The 20,941-nt window shown below is 38.2% G+C and overlaps 1 protein-coding gene across 6 annotated transcripts in view; it reads left to right on the forward strand.

Moving 5' to 3' along the window:
• Positions 1 to 20,941, forward strand: part of MYO1B (myosin IB) — a 113,004-nt gene that overhangs the window by 47,476 nt on the left and 44,587 nt on the right. For all 6 annotated transcript variants that reach the window (XM_027678133.1, XM_027678134.1, XM_027678136.1 and 3 more), the window contains 6 exons: positions 1,686 to 1,780; positions 4,821 to 4,925; positions 7,814 to 7,860; positions 10,571 to 10,634; positions 19,911 to 20,009; positions 20,359 to 20,462. In XM_027678133.1, the coding sequence (XP_027533934.1) occupies positions 1,686 to 1,780; positions 4,821 to 4,925; positions 7,814 to 7,860; positions 10,571 to 10,634; positions 19,911 to 20,009; positions 20,359 to 20,462 (514 nt within the window). The remainder of the gene's footprint in view (positions 1 to 1,685; positions 1,781 to 4,820; positions 4,926 to 7,813; positions 7,861 to 10,570; positions 10,635 to 19,910; positions 20,010 to 20,358; positions 20,463 to 20,941) is intronic.

A 20,941-nucleotide genomic window follows, 5' to 3' on the forward strand; every position in this document is an offset into this window, starting at 1 on the left:
AAACTTTTCAGAATACCCTTCACTTGGTACCCTGGTCTCTTGCAGGGTGGCTGAGCTGGTAACATGATGAGACCATAAAAACAAACATGCAAACAAAACCAAAACCCAGCTAGGCAAATATGAGATGAGTCTAGTACTGGTGAGGGATGAGGAAATAGAAATGGTGTTGCACGTGCATGTGATGATAAACTGGGGACAGCATGACATGCTCTTCATAGACTTTTTGAGAGAGAAGCCTGGAGCTAAGGGACAGTGGTAGCAATAAGTATTAGTATATGTAGGTTTAATATTTAAAGCTTTCAAACTGCAGCAGTAGGAGCCTCTAGAAAAGGCTCTCACTGCTTGCATTGTGTTGTTTGTGCTTCCCTTAACTGGTGTCATGACAAAGAGCTTGCTTTTCTGTAAAGGGGCTGTGGTTGCCTGTGAAAACACTGTATGACTACGATGTTCAAAACAAATACTTGATCTGTTTGCAGTTATCAGCTGAATGCAAAGCTCCTGAACTGTTGTAGAATAAAGAATCAAGTTTCTAAAAAGTGTGTTGAACCTGCAACGATTATGCATTTTATGTTGACCTAAGAATTCATTTCTGTTTTTCATACACGGCTTGTTTGCTGTAAATAATAAACAATATCCACTTTTAAGTACATACAAATAGTAACTATATTACTAGATGCAGTAATCTAACAAAGCTCTTGGTCTGTTGAATAGATGTTTATTTCATGTAAAAATACACCGTTTGACTATCAGATTTTTTCTTCAATTGTGTAATGCCCATGTGCCTTTCTGTTTGGATTTTGCTTTTATGTCTTTCTTTCCAAGGTGTTCTAGTGCTTAGTTTCTGGAGTCCTTTATTCCATTAATTGAAAAATGCGTTGGAAAGAAAATCCTTACTCTTTCTCTGTCTCAAAATTACTGCTAAATAAAACTAAGTATAAGAAGGCATCTGCATGTCTGCAAAATATATGTTGCTGCATGGCAGCAGACTACATCTGGATTCAAATTGCAGCCCAGGAATTTCAGGGTCATGATGTTCTGAGCTCCAGGAAAAGACATCTTTGGTACAGGAAAGATGTTTGTTCTTATTATATACTTTAGGTGTATAATGACATCACATTTACTGAGTTAAGAACACAGTTATTGGGAAATAATTCTGCATATTCTTCCAAAATCCAGCTATACCCAAAGGCTTCAAATGCTTTGTGAGATTTCTTCATACTGAGTTGAAATTGCAGCTAATTGTATTGTTAGTGCTCAGGATTCTCCTGTTTCCTTTTTCTTAGATGTCTTCAGACAGAACACGTCCTGCTGACGCATTGACATTTTTTCAGTGAAGAATATGACATTTTGTTTAATGAAGAAAGCTTGCGACATTTCCCTAAAGTTCTGTTATTTTGTTTTGACTTTACTATCTTAGGGAAAACTTAGAGATTATGCTTGCATGTTCCTGGAGAAAGTCTGAGTAACCCTCTGAGAAAAAGTATCCATTTTGCTTCTGTGGGGCTTTGTATTCTGAAAAGTGAATGCCTCACCACTTATGGAACATTAGCACTTGAAGGGGTTTGTTTTGTTGCTTTTTTTCCCCCTCTGCCTGGATGTGTGAAGGACAGATTGTAATTATTGTTGGTATTTGTGTTTTTTTTTTTTTTCTTCCAATTCTCAATTGACTTTTTCTTTCCTTGCAGCTTTGCTCTGTCTGATGAAGCTTACAGATCTTTAAGGGACCAGGACAAAGATCAGTGCATCCTTATCACAGGAGAGAGTGGAGCTGGAAAAACAGGTAAGGAGCAGTTTGGATGTTGTAGAAAAACATTCAATGTTATTCAGAGTCTTGCAAAGTGATGCCAGAATCTGTAAGAGTTGAGAGATATCAGTATCTTTTTGTGTCTGGCCATTGCAGAAAATGAGTGCTGTCACGCTGGTTGCTGTAGGTGTGAACTCATGTAAACTAGTGTTTTTTCACATGGTCACCATGATGAAGTCTCACCCCATGTTAATACAATGTCCTCATCAGTATGCAGAGTCATACCAAAGTAGTGTTGTTTTTTGATAGAGTATTGTAAGGGCCACAAAACACTTAGGCTCTGCTGGTGGGAAACAGGAAGACGTAGCAAACGAAATCCTCTTGGTTTTCTAGACTTGATACTTCTACTTGTCTCTCAATAAACAGATGCATTCAAACTGGATTATGTTCTTTATCTAAGGAAAAGAAATAATAGTAGCTGATTACTTTGGAAATTTTATCAGCCTTTTGCACACTGTGCTTAGCTGCAGTTCTAAGATAGGCCTGTGTTCCAGAACGCTCTGTTTCTTAGGCAAAGCTGAAATTTCCTTGAAAATGACTGCTAGTTTTTAAACTGGAATGTTAGAAATCAAGTGAGGATTGCATAACTGCAGTACATTTTAGGTAGACCTTAAAAAAGAAAGAAGCCAGTTATTTTCTAAAATAGCAATTTAAAACAGAGGTGACTTGCAAAAGAGGCAGCGGGTAGGAAGGCATACATCTGTTTCCAAGTAATTTGAGAGATTTTTCCTTTGACTCTCAGAATATGTGGAGCTTTGTGTGTTATTCTGAGCAAGATTTAAAGTGGGTAACAAGAAGTCGCTTTCCAAGCCTTTTGTGAAAATATAAAGTGCAGGCTTCATCTTTGGTTTTCTTTGATCAGTGGCATCCAATTGAGAGATCCTGAAGTCTTCTAATATCCTTATTTACAGTTCAGTATCATGTAAAACACGTGTGTTCAGTGAAAGTGTGTATTAAAATAATCAAGTTCTTATTAATATGATTCTGATATTCTGTCTAGAAGTTCAGACTTTAGAAAGGAGTTCTATATTGGTATTTTTTAATGTCTTGATTTCCTCAGGAACTGTAAATTATCAAGCACCTCATACAACTGAGGTACACATTTTATTCATTTATTCATTTGAAATGTGGATCAGTGGTTGAGTTATTGAACTTCTCTATGTGTTGATGGTAGATTTTGATTTGTATAGAGATTTTGACTGTTCTGTAATTTTCATAGCTGTATGGGACATAATATGAATTGTTCCTTCTTTATGAAGGTAAGTAGATAATAATATAAAGTTTGAAATTCAAGTCAATAATCAAGTTGGAATCTGTGGTATTCTCTGAAGTTTGATGTAACTAATGTTGCTGAAATGAGGCCATTAGCTAAAAGGTCAGGTTTTCATTTAAAAAAAAGAAAGGAGGGCAGAGAAGGATGCAGAGAAAGTTCCTGGAGTTGAGGAAACAAACTTCTTAGTACAGATACTATGTAACTCCGTTTTAAATTTTTGGTAGCCAGAACATCTGGCATTTTTGCATTGGAAGAAGTGAAACTCAAGCATCATCAGCTGGATCTTTTTATTTACTTCTGATTTTGTTTTTTGTTTCCCTGCTTGTTTATATTGTTAATCGATAGTAACACTGGGCAAGAAAAGATGATACATCACAAGAACAAGTGGTCTGTTTAAACATTTTGAGATATTAAGCTGACGATTCCCTTCCTGATGTCTTTCTTGGACCAAACAGAGTTCCTATTAAAGGAAAGGGCCTTTATTTTCTTTCACCGATGTTCAAAGCCTATCTTACAGTCACTGTGTGTGTATACTATTATAATAGCCTATTTGCTGCTTCAGTGGACACTTCTCTCAGTGACTGGGTAGCTCTACTTGAAGAAGTTGAGTGTTTTAGGAAATATTTCAAATTAAATAATTTGATAATTCCAAGCTCTGAAGGGAACAGATTCTTTAAAATGAGAGCTAGGTTCGAGGTGTGGTTAAAGGAGATGGGATGCCTTCTGGACACACCTATAATTCTTGCTCCTCATTTGCTTCCTGTTTGCAGGTTTTCTCAATTTTTTCTGCATTATGGGGTAGTAATATAATACTAGCAAATAAATTTGATTAAATAGGAAAAAATCAAAATCCAAGGTATGACTTCTCATCTGTCAGTTCTTTCCTGAAACGAGACCCTTAAATTTGTAACAGATCTCTGAAGATCTGTTACAAATATAGTGTAATGATTTTTTTTATGACCACAGTCGTGAGTTGATAGGGTTTCCATCTGTTAGTAATTACATTGTGTATCAGCCGATATTGCCTCAAATTTCACTAGTTTGCATCATACCATCACAGACTCTCTTTATAGATAGAATCCTTTTTCAGCTGGTCTTTGTCCTGACCAGCTTTGAGAGTCCAAATTGTTCCAGACTTTGTTAAACGTTTGTACCTTCAAATTCATTTCATTGTTTGAATGAATGCTTCACTTTCTCTATTGGTTATACTTTCAACAGAATGCAGCACATGATGTGATGTTGCAGTTACTCAGTTGTTTGCAGTGTACTTTAGAGTTGTAATTACACCTGTAGAAGTGTTATATGTTTATACTTGTTGTGTATCTGCTGATATAAACTGATTGAATTTTGTGTCTTGAAACTGCTTGAGCCTGGTTTTTTTCAGGCTAGATTAAAGCATTTCCATCATGTCAGCAAAGGATAATGTTCTTTCTTTAAAGAATGCCTCTTATTGAGGCTAAACGAAAAAGTAGCAAGCAATGTGCCAGTGGTGGCTTCTTTAGTTTGGGCAGACTATAGGTATTTAAATCAAGAGGATTGCTGATGTAATGGCATGGGTCTCATAGCAGGATATGCTCCTCCTGCTTTTCCAGATGGTACAACAGTGTAGAAGAAAAGTGAAATTAAATATACTTACAGTTCCTGTCTGGCGTTGAGAAAATGTGATGGAGATTTAGTCTGCAAACAATTTTATGGCCTTTTTGCCAATACTTATCGCTGTTTTATTTGGCTCTCCCCCCACAGAGGCGAGCAAACTTGTCATGTCATATGTAGCTGCTGTGTGTGGAAAAGGGGCAGAGGTTAATCAAGTAAAAGAACAACTTTTGCAGTCAAATCCAGTTCTTGAAGGTAAGAATCTCACAGAGTATGTACAAGTGTATTACCTCCGTGTGTATCAGTGTTCCTGTTGAGCTGGTTTGGAAAACTGTGCCTGTTGTTGTTTCATTGTTATCTGGTGTCCAAAACCATAGGAGATGCTTTCTGTGAATACAGCTGCAAGATTTTGTTCAGTTATGGGTAGGTTTTATTGAGAAGAAAATGGTTTCCCTCATAAAGGGAAAGATTAGGAAGTTAGGTCATACTTCCCAGACTCCTCCTGCTGCTCTCTGAGGGCTTACCCTTTCTTAACCCTGCCTTGATGATGCTTGGCTGTATCAAAAGACTTGACTTCAGTCCCTCTGATTCATTTCCTTCCAAATCATATTATTGTAGTCTCTAGTAAACAAACAAGCTCTGTAAGACATTATTTTTCTTTTGGGAAAAAAAAAGGGTGAAGAAATGGGTCTTAGAAAAAACTAAGCCAATCCATATGCATGCCCGTTGTTCTCTGAGACTTATTGTTCCCTGGGTCTAGTGACTCTGTTGGCCTGTCTTCCTGACAACTGCCTTTCCTGCTCTCCCATGAAAGACTTTTTTTTTTTAATTAGTAATTTTAATTTAAAGATGTTGGCTGCCAGAAACAGGATCTTCATTTTTCCTGGAGATAGCATATATAATCCTCAAAGCTTGCAGATTTGTCCCATTGTCTAATAATTGCCTTCAGAAGTGCCTTGGTTAGCATTGACTTATTTAGGTCTATTGTGTCAATTCCTGGCTCAGTCTTTCCCAAAATTCTCACAACTATTGCTGAGGCAAAGTTTCAGGACTGCTCTGCAATAATTTTGCGTTATGGCCAGATGATATGTGGTGTTTGTAAGACTGTTGAGTGTCAATGTTACATTTATTGCCTGGCTATCCAAACTGCTATATGATGATTTGGAGTCTACAGGGGACAAGCACTCTGTAAGTGAGAACAGGGGGAAAAGTGGAAAAAAAAGAAGGAAAGGGAATGCAGAAGTGGGCAGAGAGCAGTGGGGAACTGGACGGCTATAACGTAATCTTTGACTGTACACAAAACAAAAATTGTAAACAAAGACTTGCAAAGAAAGGATGAAATGTTAACATTTAAGAATAATAGAAGTGCTGGATAAGCCTTTCTCTGGTGATCAGCCACGTTCCACTTAAAGCTGAATGGGGGGATTGCAACCTTCCATTGTTTTGGATTCACAGAGCAGAGCTGTGTTGCTTTTATCACCGTTCTGGAAGCAGATTTCAGATATAGGCAGAAATAGCATGGGAGGTATGAAGGCTTTTCTTGCCAAAGCTAGATTGTTCCCCAGGGACTGCCAAATGTATTTGATTTCTTGTTGGTTTATGAATCTTTGTTTTAATGCAAGAGAAATAGACTAAGCTTACAGAAGATTGCTTTATTGTTTTAAAGGATTATTTGTTCCACTTGATGTGCTAGTAACTGCCTGTTTAGTCTTTTGGAAGGTAGGACACTGGATTATTCCACAAGGAATAAAAGCTGAGCAAGCTGGGCTGCTTATATATGTTTTAGACAGAAATTAAGCATTTGTGGTCAGATTTATTTTTCTTTGGTTATGTAGTTCTGTTTCAGTCGAGCTGCAGTGCAAGAAAATGACATAAATGTTACATATGCATAATTTGTCTTATGGGATTATTTTTTTAAACTACAGTTGCTACTGTAAATTAACTTTTAGAAACAATGAACTTAAGGGAAAACCAAGGAATGCATCTCCTTCTTTATAATGGAACATTTGTGCTTGACTCTGTGCAGTTATAAATGACTCTACTGTTCAGCACTGTGTTTAAGAAAATGCAGCTCAGAGATTTGGTTGTTGAAAAGATGATTTATTGCGGGGCATAAAGATTTTAAAAACAATTCTTTCACTTATCCTGGCCTTCAGGAGGAACCAACTTTTCGTTTTGGCTCTAGTTCTTTGGTCAAGAATGAGTCTACTCATGCAAGTTTGTAGAAGCCTAAAGGCATGTATTTATTTCTGTCCAAAAAACATTGACTTTACTTGATCTTTGAAAATATATATGCTATGTAAATAAATACTGGGATAAATAAAGTCTCCTGTTGGAATATGAGTGTTATACTTGATGTAGGGGACAGTCCTTTTTGACTCAGTGTGCTCAGACAATGTGTGATGTCCTCCAGTCTGAGTTCTTGTCCTGCCCATGTTCTAAGCTGGTGACTGCCCATCTGAGTGTAGAATGCCCATCATAAAACTTGACCTAAAGAAATTCAAACCAAACTATTCAGAAAGCTAGTTTAGGCCAAGTAGAAGACAAACTCTCATTGTAAATCTTGCTTATTTCAGCTGATTAAGATTCAGCTTAAGGTAGGATAAATGTGTTGGAACGGCATAAATAAATCAGTTTCCAAGCACTGATTAAACTATCCCATGCAAACAATTTTTAAGAGTGATTCTGTAATTTTCCCAGTTCTGACCTCTATCTTTTAACATATTCTGTTGTGGGAACTAAGATTTGTTTCTTTCTCCAAACTGAAGAGAAAGAAGTATTTCCTATATTTAAAGTTATCTGGGTAATAAAATTTTAAATTTGCTGATTCAAACACCAAGGATATACCCTTAATCTAGGTGCAGTCTTGTTTTGGAACCATTTCCCCTTGTATGTTTTCCTTTCACTTTTATAAACAAAGGAAGTGTTGAGATGAAACTTCTTTGCACTTCCATAGGTGTTTTCTCATGTGTCATGTCTGTCACACTTTGTCTCCAGTGACTGATGCCTATACAATGAACAGCGTATTGTTTCTCAGAAGTCTGTAATTCCTTGAAATATATAAGCAGACACAGATATTTTAGCATTTAAATATTTTTTCACTAATGTATTTGGTTGTCATACTTGTTTTTCTCTTTCTCCAGCTTTTGGAAATGCCAAAACTGTGAGGAATGACAACTCCTCTAGATTTGTAAGTATTTTCTTCAAGGCTGAATTTGAAATTCTTTTAGGGGAGCATGTTATGCTGTCGGCTATTTCTGTTTTGCCTTGTATCAGCCATCAAGGCATCTGTAAGGAGGGAATGAATAATTTGGAGAGAGAGCTTTCTTGTAGTTGTCTGAGGACTGTGGTGTTTGAAGAAGGCAAACACCTTTAGCAACAATCAAAATTTCATTTTGTACATTTGAGTGTGTTCTCCTTCCCCAGTGTGTTAGTAGAGTATTATTATCAGTCAACCCTCTTTATAAAACGTTTCACCTCCTTGTCAGAAATATTGTTGGTTTCTGGTGTGGGCATAGAGATCTATTGAAAATCCAAGTAGAGGCTAAAAAAGAAAGAAAAAAATTAGGATGTGGCAGTCTGTGACCAGTTGAAAACGTAATTATAGCACAGCTGGATTCTTTAATTTTCTGGCACTGGTGGCTTTAATGTCAGCGACCATGTGTCTAGCAACTGGTCTGCTTAGTAAGTCAATCTTTTCATGTCATCTTGTTTTCCATTCATATGTATATAATTTTTTGGTTAAAATTGCTACTTTAGCAATTTGCTTTCTATTATATTTCCAAATTTGTTCACAACTTTGGTTTTAATATAAACATTTATAACTTTATTTTGCTTAAATTCTTTATTCAGCAAGTGATTGAATTCAGGCTTTTTTAGCATGAAACTGAATGTGAGATTATTGGGATTGGAGAAAAAAAAAGTTGAAGCCAGAGTTGGGAGATTCAGAAGTGAGAGCACTCATCGCAGTTTCTCCTGCTAAAATCAGGAGACTGAATGCAACTCTCTCATTTGCTCACTTGTGTCCAGAAGAGTAGTATTGTGAGATGGATAAAGTAGACAATAGAGGGCGAATCAATACACTGGAAAAATGGTGCATTGTGAGTAAAAGCAAATGAATAAAATTGTGGGATATTGTGAGACTGGAGGGCAGCTTTTTTTTTTTCCACATGGGGGACTTCTCTCCATGCTCTACGTCCATGAATGGTCCTTTTGCAGCTGTCATTGCCTCTGCTTGTGAACAGAGAAAAGGGTCTTCATCACAAGGTCAGAGCCAAAATTTGAGGCACCCCTAGAGATTTTGGTTTTTGGTAGAAAGGGTAGAAACAATGCAGTTATCAGAGATGATATACTACATAAAGGAGGAGGAGACAGCCAAGAGAAGAGGTGCCGTTTGCAAACAGAAGTCTTTCTAGGACAAAGTGCAACGAGCTACTATTTTGCCTTTCAAGTCCTTGCTTATAAACACAAAGCTAAAAATACTTCTGGAAACACCCAGCTGGCCCAGTCCTTGGGAAATGAAAATTTAATTATCAGATATAAGTTTTTATCTCTGAAACTTGAATCGGCTCAGAATTAACTTCGAACAAGACAGTACAAGTACTGTCCTCTCTAGCCTGCCTCAGCTGCCAGCAAGGAGAATAAAATTTAAGTATATTCAAGCTGATCTTGACAAAATACCCAGTAAATTAGGAAGTATCTTTGGGTCAAAGTAAAGTGCCTGTTTTTATGTTCTGTAATTAAAAGCAAAATAGAAAAACAAAACATAATTTCCTTCTAAATGCAGTGAATAAGAATGTATAAACACAAGGCTTTTCAATATGCACTTTTTGTCATAGAATCATAGAATGGTTTGGGCTGAAAGTGACCATAAAGATCATCCAGTTCCAGCCTCCCTGCTGTGGTCAGAGCCACCTTCCACTGGACCAGGTTGCTCAAACCCCCATCCAACCTGGCCTTGGAACACTTCCAGGGATGGGGCATCCACATCTTCTGTGGGCAGCCTGTTTTACTGCCTCACCACCCTCCCCAGTGAACGGTGTCCTCTGTTAAATATGTGCTAAAGGACGGAATTTAGTTGAATTCCTACTAGCAGTTATCTTTCTAAACTTCCTTACCAGTGCGAGCTGCTCTGCTTTTACCTTTTCTACACAGTATGGGAGGAAAACAGTCCATTTTGTCACTGTTAAATGTAGCTGTTACTACATTAAACACTTGTCAAATGAATTAAAATGATGCAAAGACCAGAGCAATTTTCTGTGATGTGGAAAAGTCAAACAGAAGTCAAGGAAACACACTGTGCCAGTGCAGCTAAAATTGAAATCACTTTTGCGGTGACAGTCTGTTAATTGTTGCCTCTGGTCTCCTGAGTTACGAGGGAAAGAGTTCAGTGGGAAAAATCCATCACTTTTACAAGGCACACGCTTAGGGACAGACATCCCATGATTGCCAGCCAGTCCTCCAGGCCAAACTGAGTGGCTATCCTTTAGCTGCCATGATTCATGCTCCAGTAAGATTTCCCATTGAGAAAATAAGTCTGTGTGGAAGATAATTTCTTCTGTTAATAAGCATGGTAATACCTAAATGGCTACAGGTATTGTTTGGTGTTCTTGGCATTCTGATGAAAGTTTGTATACTGTGCATTTTCTTCATATTACCTTAGAAACTGAGCAAATTGCTCAGGTTGCTTTACAGACCTGATTAAAGATGTTCTCATAAAAATCTCTGACTGTGATAATGTCTTGGAAGATTTGAGTAATTTTCTGTTCTTCATAATTCTGATGGAGTGTACAGATCTTTTAACTCTTTTAACCTTTGAAAACAACCAACTAACTGAAAAATGTCTTGAGCATTTTTTTCTTAAACAGAACTTATAGTCTTAAAATATGTTGCTTTCACAGGGAAAATACATGGATATTGAGTTTGATTTCAAGGGTGACCCACTTGGAGGAGTTATAAGCAACTGTGAGTATTACTTCTGGTATCAGCATATTAAGAGCTTAAAATGTTTTGTTTAAAAAGGAATATGGTTCATTTCTTGAAGAGGTCATCTGTGTTTGTGTAATAGCATCTCTCCATTCTGCTTTTTAATTTTGTTACTGTTTTGGTACTGAATAATGTACCTTAGAGTAAGTGAAAATAGACTTAAAGAAGTAAGCATGAATATTGAATTTACTGTATTGTTCAAACATACTGAGTGATGTGCATGGGTTTGTATATTATCTCTGAAGCTGGTGGCAGATGGATATGGGTATCTGAGCATCTTTTGTGCTTGAATCCCTGGGATCAGTTGTGCTTCTAGGTTTGATGGGTCAGGTATTTTTGATAGATGATGTCCGAGATATGCTGCTCTGTAATTTGTAAGGGTGATACAAAGTGTGCTGGAGATCACCACGAGATGGGTATGTTTATTTGGAACCAAAGCCTTCTGTACTACTTTATACACCTCAAAGTGTAGGAAAAGGCTTATCACGAGAGAGGATGAGCAGCTCTTGAGTTTGGGGAGGCAAAGGTGGCCTTCGAGGTTGTTCTGTGAAACCTATAGCAACTCAGAAAATTTAACCAGCTCTCTGTTGGGAAGAAAGAGGCTGGGAACTGAATGGCAGCCCAGAATGCTTTCACTTGCTTTTCTTTTGAGAGTTTAAATGCAGCTTTTAAAGGAAATTGCTCCTCTGTGCTATATAAAGCTATATTTGTTTGGTTTTCTTATTTTTAAAAGGGGATGGAAGAGGGCAGTGAGTGACTATACTAGGTGTCACTGACCTAGCCTCGACCCCTCTTTTCACTCAGCCAAATTCATTGCTTTTTCTAAAGATGTGACTTTTGACTCCATCGGCATTTTACTGGTTGTGAAATAATGAGACCCAAGGTGAACTGTCCTCTCCATATATAACATAAACATTTTAAAAACACTGTGAAGAATTTTACACATAAATACAGGTTTTGGCTTTTTTCAGAGGGCAAACATTTTTTCTTGCCAGGTCAGCTTTTGGAACTGTGCCTGAAAGAGCATGCTTTTTGTGACAGAGTAGATCTTGAAACTCAAAGCAGTCACTGTTTAAGTGTTTATGGCTGTCTATTAGCTTTGACATTTGGCAGTCAACAAAATTAGAGGCCAAACACACTCAGTGCATTCATCAATAATTAAATGTGAACAAAAAGGTTCTAAAAGGCTGTGTTATTTGTTTCTTTTTATTTTGCATTCAAAAGAGATACATAAAAATGAACCTTCCTTTGTAAGAGTGGACATTCAACAGTTTGTCTTTGAAAGCGCCGTATTGAGTCATCTAGTTAAAATATTGTGTCATACCAAAAGGAGATCCAAATAGTTGCTCTATAGTTTATCTGCTCTATAAATCTTTGCATGGTGTAATTATAACATTACATTAATTGTGATGATGTGATGACATATGTAACAAAGGGCAGGCATATTTTTAAATCTTTCTAAAAGATGCCTATTTTAGGCATTCTTTCTGTCTTATCACATTTAATAAATTTCTCATAGCAAGAAAATGAATTTCAATTTAAAAATAAAGACCTGATGTGTAATCTCTGTTGTGGAAAAGATGTTACTTGTTGAACTATGAAATGCCCCATGCTTGGCAGGGTATGTCACCGGTAAATATGTTCCTGTAGCTGCGTGTTAACACATCTCATCTTTGATTTAATGTTTGCAAAATTTGATAGTCCATCCATCTCTCTTTTAAAGAGAGTTTAAATTCTGTACCATTTCAAAGCAATTTGGTTGTCCCGCCTTAGATTTTTCCACACATCTGCAGCATTGCATTGCAACACAAATGCTTCTGTTTCTGTGAGGCATCACCATTCTGAAGATATTTGGGGGCCTAAATTCTTTTACACCACTTAGAACTTACTCTGATGTAAGTCAAAATCAGGATTTGCCTTCATAATTCATCAAGCATGAAGTCAAGTAGTGCTGAAGTTTCCTATCCCTAAAAGGGAAAGTATTATTATGAAAATATCCGTAAATTTTCTTTGATTTCTGACCATGTGTTGGTTTGGTGTTAATATGATGTGAAGATGACATCATGATGTTTTGATTAAACTTTAATAGTTGTTTCTGATGAGCTTGATTTCCAAACATCAATTAAGTTAGTGGGCTTTTTTGGGGCGCAACCTATGTCACCAAGCTATATTTCATACTCCGAGTGACTTGAAGCAGACATGGTGAACATCTAGCTTATTGTGGTGGCAAGAATGGTAATGATGATAAGCTGCTAAATTTATCAGACTGGTAAGGATAAGCTGAGACCCATTAGGCTTAAAGATCTTGTTTGAAATGGTCTGTTCTGTCCTACTCTGGAATGCTGTGAAGCTCTGTGAAAGGCTAGTGAATCTGCCCATGATGACCCTTCATGCAGTGAGTGATACTACTGTGAACTTCCCTTGGGCCATTCTCCTGATGCCCTTCAGTGAGCTCTTACATCTTAATGAGAGGGGTTAACCTACAGGGTAAAATTATCATTTCTGCCCTATCCAGTTTGCAGTCAATGGAAATGTCCACTGGCTTTAGCAGGAGCTGATAGTACCTAAACGTTTAATGTGCTGTAAATGGAAGGTAAATCTTCTGAGTAAAATTAGAATGGAAATAATAAAATGGAGAGGATTTGTGACAGCTATAAAGTCAGAACTGGTATGTGCCCAGATTGAAGATAATTTTATGTTTGAACAGTGTAAAAATATGTGCAGCCTCATTTCATGTACGTTACACGGCTGCTCAGAGCTTCCAACTGCGCTGGTTTCCAAGGAAATTGTCATATTGTTATAGCATGGTGTACAGTCATGAAAAGAAACTGGGAATGGAAAATTGGAGATTAACATGATTTATGCAAGCTTAAAGTATTTGACTTCAATCAGGAAATTTTTCCCCTTACACTATAAAATAAAAATGATTTCAGGTAGCACGTGTTGTGCTCGTTTGATCCTACATCAGCAGGTGTGGGGTGAGCAGAAGGGTGAAGAGGGCTGAGTAAACAATGTAATAAGCCTGAGTTGTTAGACTTCTCCCTTTTTTTTAGCTTTCTGTGAAGGTCCCAGCTTGCTTTCCTAGTGGGTGGGAGGCACTGTAGTCCGTGTAAGGTGAGGTCCTGGTGCTAGCTAACAGCCAGCCCATCCATTCACGGGTGACCTGTTTCACGTGTGTGGGGTTAGGAAGTCCAAATTACTGTTGTGGGAGTAGCTAAACGCCAAACCCTTGCTGTGTTGCCACCTGGGACTGTGGGCACCCCATCACTGTTTAGTAACAAACTCCAGCCCCCACTCGAAGGTATGCTGCTGCTTTAAAAGGCACCTACAAACAGGTAAATAGCATTTACATCTTCTCCCACTGAATTGGGTATGAGGTGTGTCTGCTCCTTCTGCCCTCCGGTGGGGTGTTTACGGTTGCTGCTGTTGCAGTGGACAGTCATGTCAGCACTTATGTGCTCAGAGGTTTTTTTTTTTCCCAGAGCACCTGTGAGGGAAAGCAGTTGGAGTGTTGCTTTCAGCTGGGTGTAATATCGTGGAAATAAATTACGGAAAAGATCAATACTATTCTTAGTTTTCCATTTATTATAACTACTCAGTTAGTGAAGATGAGAGGAGAAGAAAGGAGAACAGTAGTTTCTTTTCCAGCTGTAATTATGGAATAATCTGTATTTTATGTAAAAATAGGTACATTTGGTTTTGAAGTAATCGGTGCTAATTGCAGTAGCTTATTCAGCTCTAAGATATGGCTGTCCACAGATGCTGCATCTGGTTTGTACTTAAGGCAGTGTTTGTGTGCACACTTGGTTTGTTAGTTTTGTGACTGCTTTTGTGTACAGTAAATTTTATGGTTGAAGTGGCTTTGTACAGTCCAAAATGTTTCACACTTAGAGTTGTTTAAACCTTTGGAAAGGTATGGATCTTACAATATCTTTCCCATAATTTTTGTAAGTCTTAAATTTTTATGTTTCACCTGTAATTTCCTGCTGAAAGATATCTATCTTTTAATATAGGGTGATCTTTCCTAATCTGCCTAAGCCCTTCAGTGATTTAATGATTAACTAGAAGACAACAGTGCTGCAGGTTGTGAAGTACAGTATATGCAATGCCTGCTTTTGAAAAGCCATTTTTAACCAGTACGGTGTCCTCAGAGTCCAGGTAACAAGTGGTTAAGAAAGGGCCCTGTTTTGCCGTCTTTTTCAACAGCAACATGAAAGAAACCTATGATGTTTATCTAAGCAACTTTTTTTGAAGTTAGCAAAGTGATAACTTTGCAACTTGTTCTTCTTTATGACTTGTTTGTTCATTTTAAAAGTCAGAAGTAATTACCCACTTACTGACAAATCAACAGCTCAGGCTGTTGATTTAAGTTCCATGATTGCTGTTAGTAAGTTCGTTTGCTTAGGAAAATATTGCACAAATTTGACAGTCAGACATTATGGGAAGAGATACCCATTCTTGGTGATTTTCTTTTTGATTTTTTTAAATTTTATTTAAATCTTAACTTGTTTCAACATCTCCCTTGGTGTTCTTGTTAGCGTGGTTGCCACCGTTTAGACAATTGTTTTGGCTAAACTAGGAAGATTTTAAAACAAACAACAAACTAAATTAAACATTTTGTTTAGTGAATTTTTAAACATCATTTATCCCTTGAGCAATGAGGATTTAACACTCTTTAAATTGTGCAGTCATTGTCACTGCACACACTACCCAGACAGTAGTTTTTGTTTGACACAGTTATGGATCAATTAATTAGAGAGAACATGATTATAAGCTTGGTGGGAATAATAGGGAAATTTCCTGAGAAATTTGTGTTTTCTTTTTCATTTATAGCTTTTTTTGATGACAGCTGTAGGTAGGAAGGTAGGAAAACAGAGAGCATAATTTAACATAATGTGGCTGTAGAGATAAGCTTCCATGACTAGAACATGTTCTGTAGCTTTGGCTGAATTGTTAAAAGGGTCCTTGGTCATGGCCAGCTGAAGAGACTATGACTAAAATAAACTTTTCTTGGATTATTTAGAATGTACCAAGGTAGTGTCATTTTTTTTTGGTTCTGGTGTTTACTTATTCCTTTCTTGAATGTTGATTCAATTTCTAGTATATTTAGAGAAATACAAATATCCTACATTTTTCTGCATCAGTCAAGTTCATGGGTCAAGTATGCAAAAAGAATTTGTGTAAAATTGTACATTAGAGCCTGCAGAAGTATTCAGCATCTTTTTTTTCCCTCTCACATGCAGTCGAATGGTTTAGCAGGGTGCTTACACAGATCTCTTGCATTTAAAGCCGTGTTATTAAGGAATAACAAATAATCTTCAGAACCTAAAGTAGGTAGCTGGATTTTGAGTCACCTGAATCAATGGATATTCAGTATGATTTGAGAAGAGTTCCCAAGGTTGAACTTTTCCAAAGCAATTTAATTTTTACAGCTGCTTTGATACACATTAAAAGTTTCCATTCAAGCAGAAGCACTGCTAGATAATGCAGAGAGAATACCTAAATGTTCTCTCCTGGTAATTCTGTATAGTCCCTATACATAATTCATATAGACTATGTAACAAAATGTGATCTAGAGAGAGTTTGAGGGTTTTTTGTTATGTGGTTTTTCATATAGTTAAGCACCATCTGTCCACACATGCCACTGTCAACAGAATTACCAAGCGGCCACGTGCAGCAGTCTGGTGTGAATCTTTGTGTTCTCTCTTTTGAGTGTTTTGATCCACAGAATTTGTACTCATGTGAGACTCAACACAAAAGTTACTGGTAGTGCAGTGGTTGCTTTAAGGAAAATATATTTGGTTGATTTATTGAAATGCTAATTAGTGGAAACAAAGGGAAGAACTTTTCTGAAGAGTAGGGCAGATGGTCTGGATCTGTCCCGTAAGTCTGATTTCAGTCTGCATGTGAACAGAAAGAAAAGGGAAAAAAAAAAAGCAATGAATGCAGCCTTAAAAAGAACTGGCAGCAGCTGCTTTTTTAAGGAAAATACCTGATTTTTCTGTCAGTAACTGCTTTGTGGAGCTTTTTTCCTCAATTATGAAAACTGACAGAATATGGAATGTTAGGACTTTAGAAAGCTGACTGTTAATTAGTTAACTTTGTTGCTTCTAAAAATATATAGATAAGATATAAGCTGTGGTAAAAAAAAACAAGAGTTATCCTTCTAAAATAACTAATTTCACATACCTTCAAGAACCTGTTTGTTAAATCTGCTGAAGGCATGCATGTAATTAGAAGGCTTAAATACAATATTTTGCCAGGATGTGTAGCTGAGCTTTTATGACAGTATTTGAGTAAATTTAGGGACCCCTGGTGGCCTAGTGGTTAGCGTGCAGGACTGTCACTGCTGCGACCACGGGTTCGATTCCCAGTCCCTCCCGGGCAGATGGAACCCGTTAGCCCTGTGTGGCCATCCATCTATGAGAAGGACACTCTAAACAAACCTACGTCCTGAGGACCTCACTGCCATTGTCCAAGCTTGCTTGGCCCCGGCAGATGAACCTTAGGATTAAAGGGTGGGCTCAGTTCAGCGCAGGCTGTGTCTCACCTAAAAAATCCATTGCGCAGGCTGGAAAGGTAAAAGACCTTTCCCCAAATCTTCGTTCGCGAAGATGGGCCATTTGAGTAAATTTATAGACAGAATATTTTTAAACCCAAATAAGCCAAACCACACTGCTTCAATATCCCTTGAGAATACAGCCATTTCCTGAAGTGTGTGTAGCCACCGCGGGAGCTGAAGTTGTTTATTTTTTGAGATTAAATTTGGCTGCGATCTGTTCCAACACTTGACTGGAGAACCTTCACAGCCAGCACAACTCTGAACTGCCTGCCACTCACCTTGCCTTTCCCAGCCCAAGTATTAACACTTGGATGGGGGATCAGCCTCTCCCTTTCAGTTATGAATTAAAAACTGGAGAGGCTCAGCTATCTGATAGTTATGCTAACTAACTAGGATGACTTTGAGTTAGAACCACGGCTCAAGAAGGTGAACCCTGGCCTTAGGTGAAGTCAGAAGTAGAGAGGTTGCACAGTAGGCTGCTGCTGAGAACAATAACTTCTGATCTTGCCTTTCCAACATAGCATCAACCATCTGAAGTTAGTCAGCTGCATTTAAAAAAAAAACCAAAGCCAATAAAAGGGAAATAGCAAAAGTGGGAGTCTTTAACCTACCCCTGTAAAGATGAGCTGCTGGTGATGTGTGAGAGCCACTTGTTTGTGTATATCTTGGGCGTGCTTTTTCATCTTGATGTGCAAAACTTCCAGGTGCTGAGCCAGGCCATATTTGGAAGGAAAGAGGCTGTAGGGTTGTTAAGTTATGAAAACAAATGTCTATTCAAACAAAGCTAAAAGTTCTGACATGGTCACACAATGCAATAGATGGGGAAGAGGTATTTCTCCTCATACAGTCAGATGCTCTGGTCATTTAGGAGCTCCATTCACTGTCATCTGCTGTGCTGGTTGCAGTTCCTCTCCAGGCAATTGCATGTTTAGGGAATAACATAGTTCAGCTGGTCTGTAAAATATTTGAAACTTGTCCTACTGTAAGCTAGTCAGAAGATTAGTAATACTGTCTGAGTTTTGTCATTGTTGTCACTGCCTAATTATTAGAGCAGAAAGTAATTTTTGAACCTGACTTGCTCTAGTTTATGTGGAGGAGGGACTCTGAAGACTTGTGTGTGTGGGTTGAAGTTTAGTCTTTAGTTCCTATTCTGTGAGAAGGGGTGTAAGCTTAGGTAATTACAGTGGGCAACATAAGCACCACACCCTGCCTGTAGCTATCAAAAATAGGAATATGCTCTATTGCACTCCGTTTATGGAAAGAAGCCCAGGGCAGATGCTCCCCCTCAGACTAAGCCCTGCTGTGCCAGGGGCACCCTAGCTGGGGTAGGGGGTTTGCAGCACAAATGCTGCTGACCAGAGTGCTACCTCTAACTTTCCAGATTGCTGAGGCTAAACAGGCACAGTTTCAGCAGAAATGGAAATCTGAGGAAAGGTATAGTAGAATACACATCAGATGTTATAGTAGCCCAGGAGGGGAAGTGTTTAACAACCACACATATCCTTAATGGACTTGGTGTTCCCTGTGTCTTTTGTGAAACCTCATCTCACTTTGTGGATGCTCTTCTGGCATTTGAGATGTGACAGTTCCCTTTGGGAGCTTTCTTCTAGCATGGGCACAGCTTAGAGAGAGTTTAACCCCCAGTCGTGGTAGGTGCATGGGGGAACGCCTTTGCTGTGCTCTTGGAATGAGGCATTGCATGTCTCTGTCTCCGTGTCACTGGTTACATGTAGCTTAAGAGAAAAACTGTACTCTGGGAACTGTGTGTTTGCTATCTGGAAAAATGATGTTAAGCCCTTGTGTGCCAGTGAGAAAAGAAGAAAAACATACCTTTTGTACAAAAAGAGAGTGACATTGAACCTGCCCAGAGGTTCTCTTATCGCATCTCTCTTCCCTCTCGTGGTGTGCTGTGAACCACAGCCTTCCAGTGCAGTAAGGGCTGAACAGACTTTGAATTACCACCTCCATGGTAAATATGATGTTAACTCTGAAGTGGTTGCAGTGTGTTACAAGTCAGTCTGCTTATGCTGCCTGCCTGGATTCCTACCCTTATGGAAGGTTTAGAAATGTGCCTGTCACTAAGGACAGTGGACGAAGCAGTCTTCTTGTCAAGCTACTCCATCAGTGCAGTGACGCTTTTCAAAGTGCTGCTTTTCCATTTCCCTTTAAGTATATCAGGATGGAGCTTCTGTCAGCCCTACTGGGAATTATTTCATAGCCTGATGCACCTGAGGGTCACAAAGTGCTGCATGATTATTCAGGTTAAATGCTTTCTTTATTTGTTCTCTCCTTTTCATTTACCCATCTTTCATGTGCTTAGCCTTAACATTTTGCTTCTTTTCAAACCTTCACCCATACAGTCATCCTCACCAAATCTTAATTTTGTGATGGTATTGTAAATTGGTTGACATTTTTCGAGCACATTGCCTCCCTGACCTGAGTTCTCTTTGCAGTTCATAGACTACAGCATTTATAAGTTCACTGGGCTTGCCACTTGCTCAAAGAAATATTTGAGATACATATACTGATGTGATGTACTGTGATAAGGTTTGTACCTGCCATTTATCATCTTCTAGTCTGCTGCTGATGGTATGAAGCAATGAAGTAGAAAATGATGGGGGATTATATTCATTTTAAATGGTTTTGCTCCAACAGTCTGCCCCTGACCTGTGAGATTTTGTTTGTTTGTTTAGATCTACTAGAGAAGTCTCGTGTTGTTAAGCAGCCAAGAGGTGAAAGAAACTTCCACATTTTCTATCAGATACTGTCTGGTGCATCAGAAGAGTTTCTCTGTAAGTATTGCCCTTGTGCCATGTTCATATTTTTTTGTGCTTAACGTGCTGGTTTTGTAGGAAATGCAATATTGATTAATTTTTTCAAATTTTTGTTGGTAGTGGCAACAGTAGTACCTAAAGTCAACAAATGCTTTGATATTATCCAGGTACCTGAATCAGAATTGGCTTTGCAGTGTATTATGAACAAATAAGAAAGTCTGTTCTTATTTAGAAGGCTTATAATTAAAAGATCCTTGAAGAAAATTTAATCCAATAATAACAACAGTTCCTGACAATACTGGTTCTTGGATAAAATTGCCACTAGCAGGAATGCCATTTCTAATGATATTGTTATTTGATTTATTAGGCAAACTCAAACTGGAGAGGGACTTCAGCAGATACAACTACTTGGGCCTTGATTCTGCCAAAGTGAATGGAGTGGATGATGCTTCAAACTTCAGAACAGTCAGGGTAAGAAGTGACAGGGCTTGGCTGAGCACTCAACACTGGTGCAGAGTTCTTACGCCCCTCGGTCTGTCGGTGCGTGCAGGGCTGGGCTGGGAGGGCTGTCTTGTCTCAGTGCTGGCACTCCTCATGCACAGGCAGAATGTGTTTGCACAGGGAAGTTTAGCTACCACTAGAAACTAAGAAGGCCCAAGTTTGTGGAGTATTCTTATGGGAATACAAAAAGGACAGAAAAAAAATTAAATAAAATTAAAAAAAAAAGGAAACAAAAAAGAAGAAAAAAATAATAATTAAAAAAAAAAACCCAGAGCCCATGGTCAGATCATGGGAAAAGTTATACTGTGTAGTGGCTTATGGTGGCAGTGACAGAGCTTCAGGAACCAGGTGATGCCGACCAAGGCAAAATAAAAACAGGGCTGGGATGATTCTCATGATAATTTACTGTCTTGTTTTTGCTTGATTGTACAAGATGACCACAGACCTTG

This window comes from Neopelma chrysocephalum, unplaced genomic scaffold, assembly GCF_003984885.1.
Source record: "Neopelma chrysocephalum unplaced genomic scaffold, ASM398488v2 Primary Assembly neopelma1_44, whole genome shotgun sequence".
Lineage (NCBI taxonomy): Eukaryota > Metazoa > Chordata > Aves > Passeriformes > Pipridae > Neopelma > Neopelma chrysocephalum.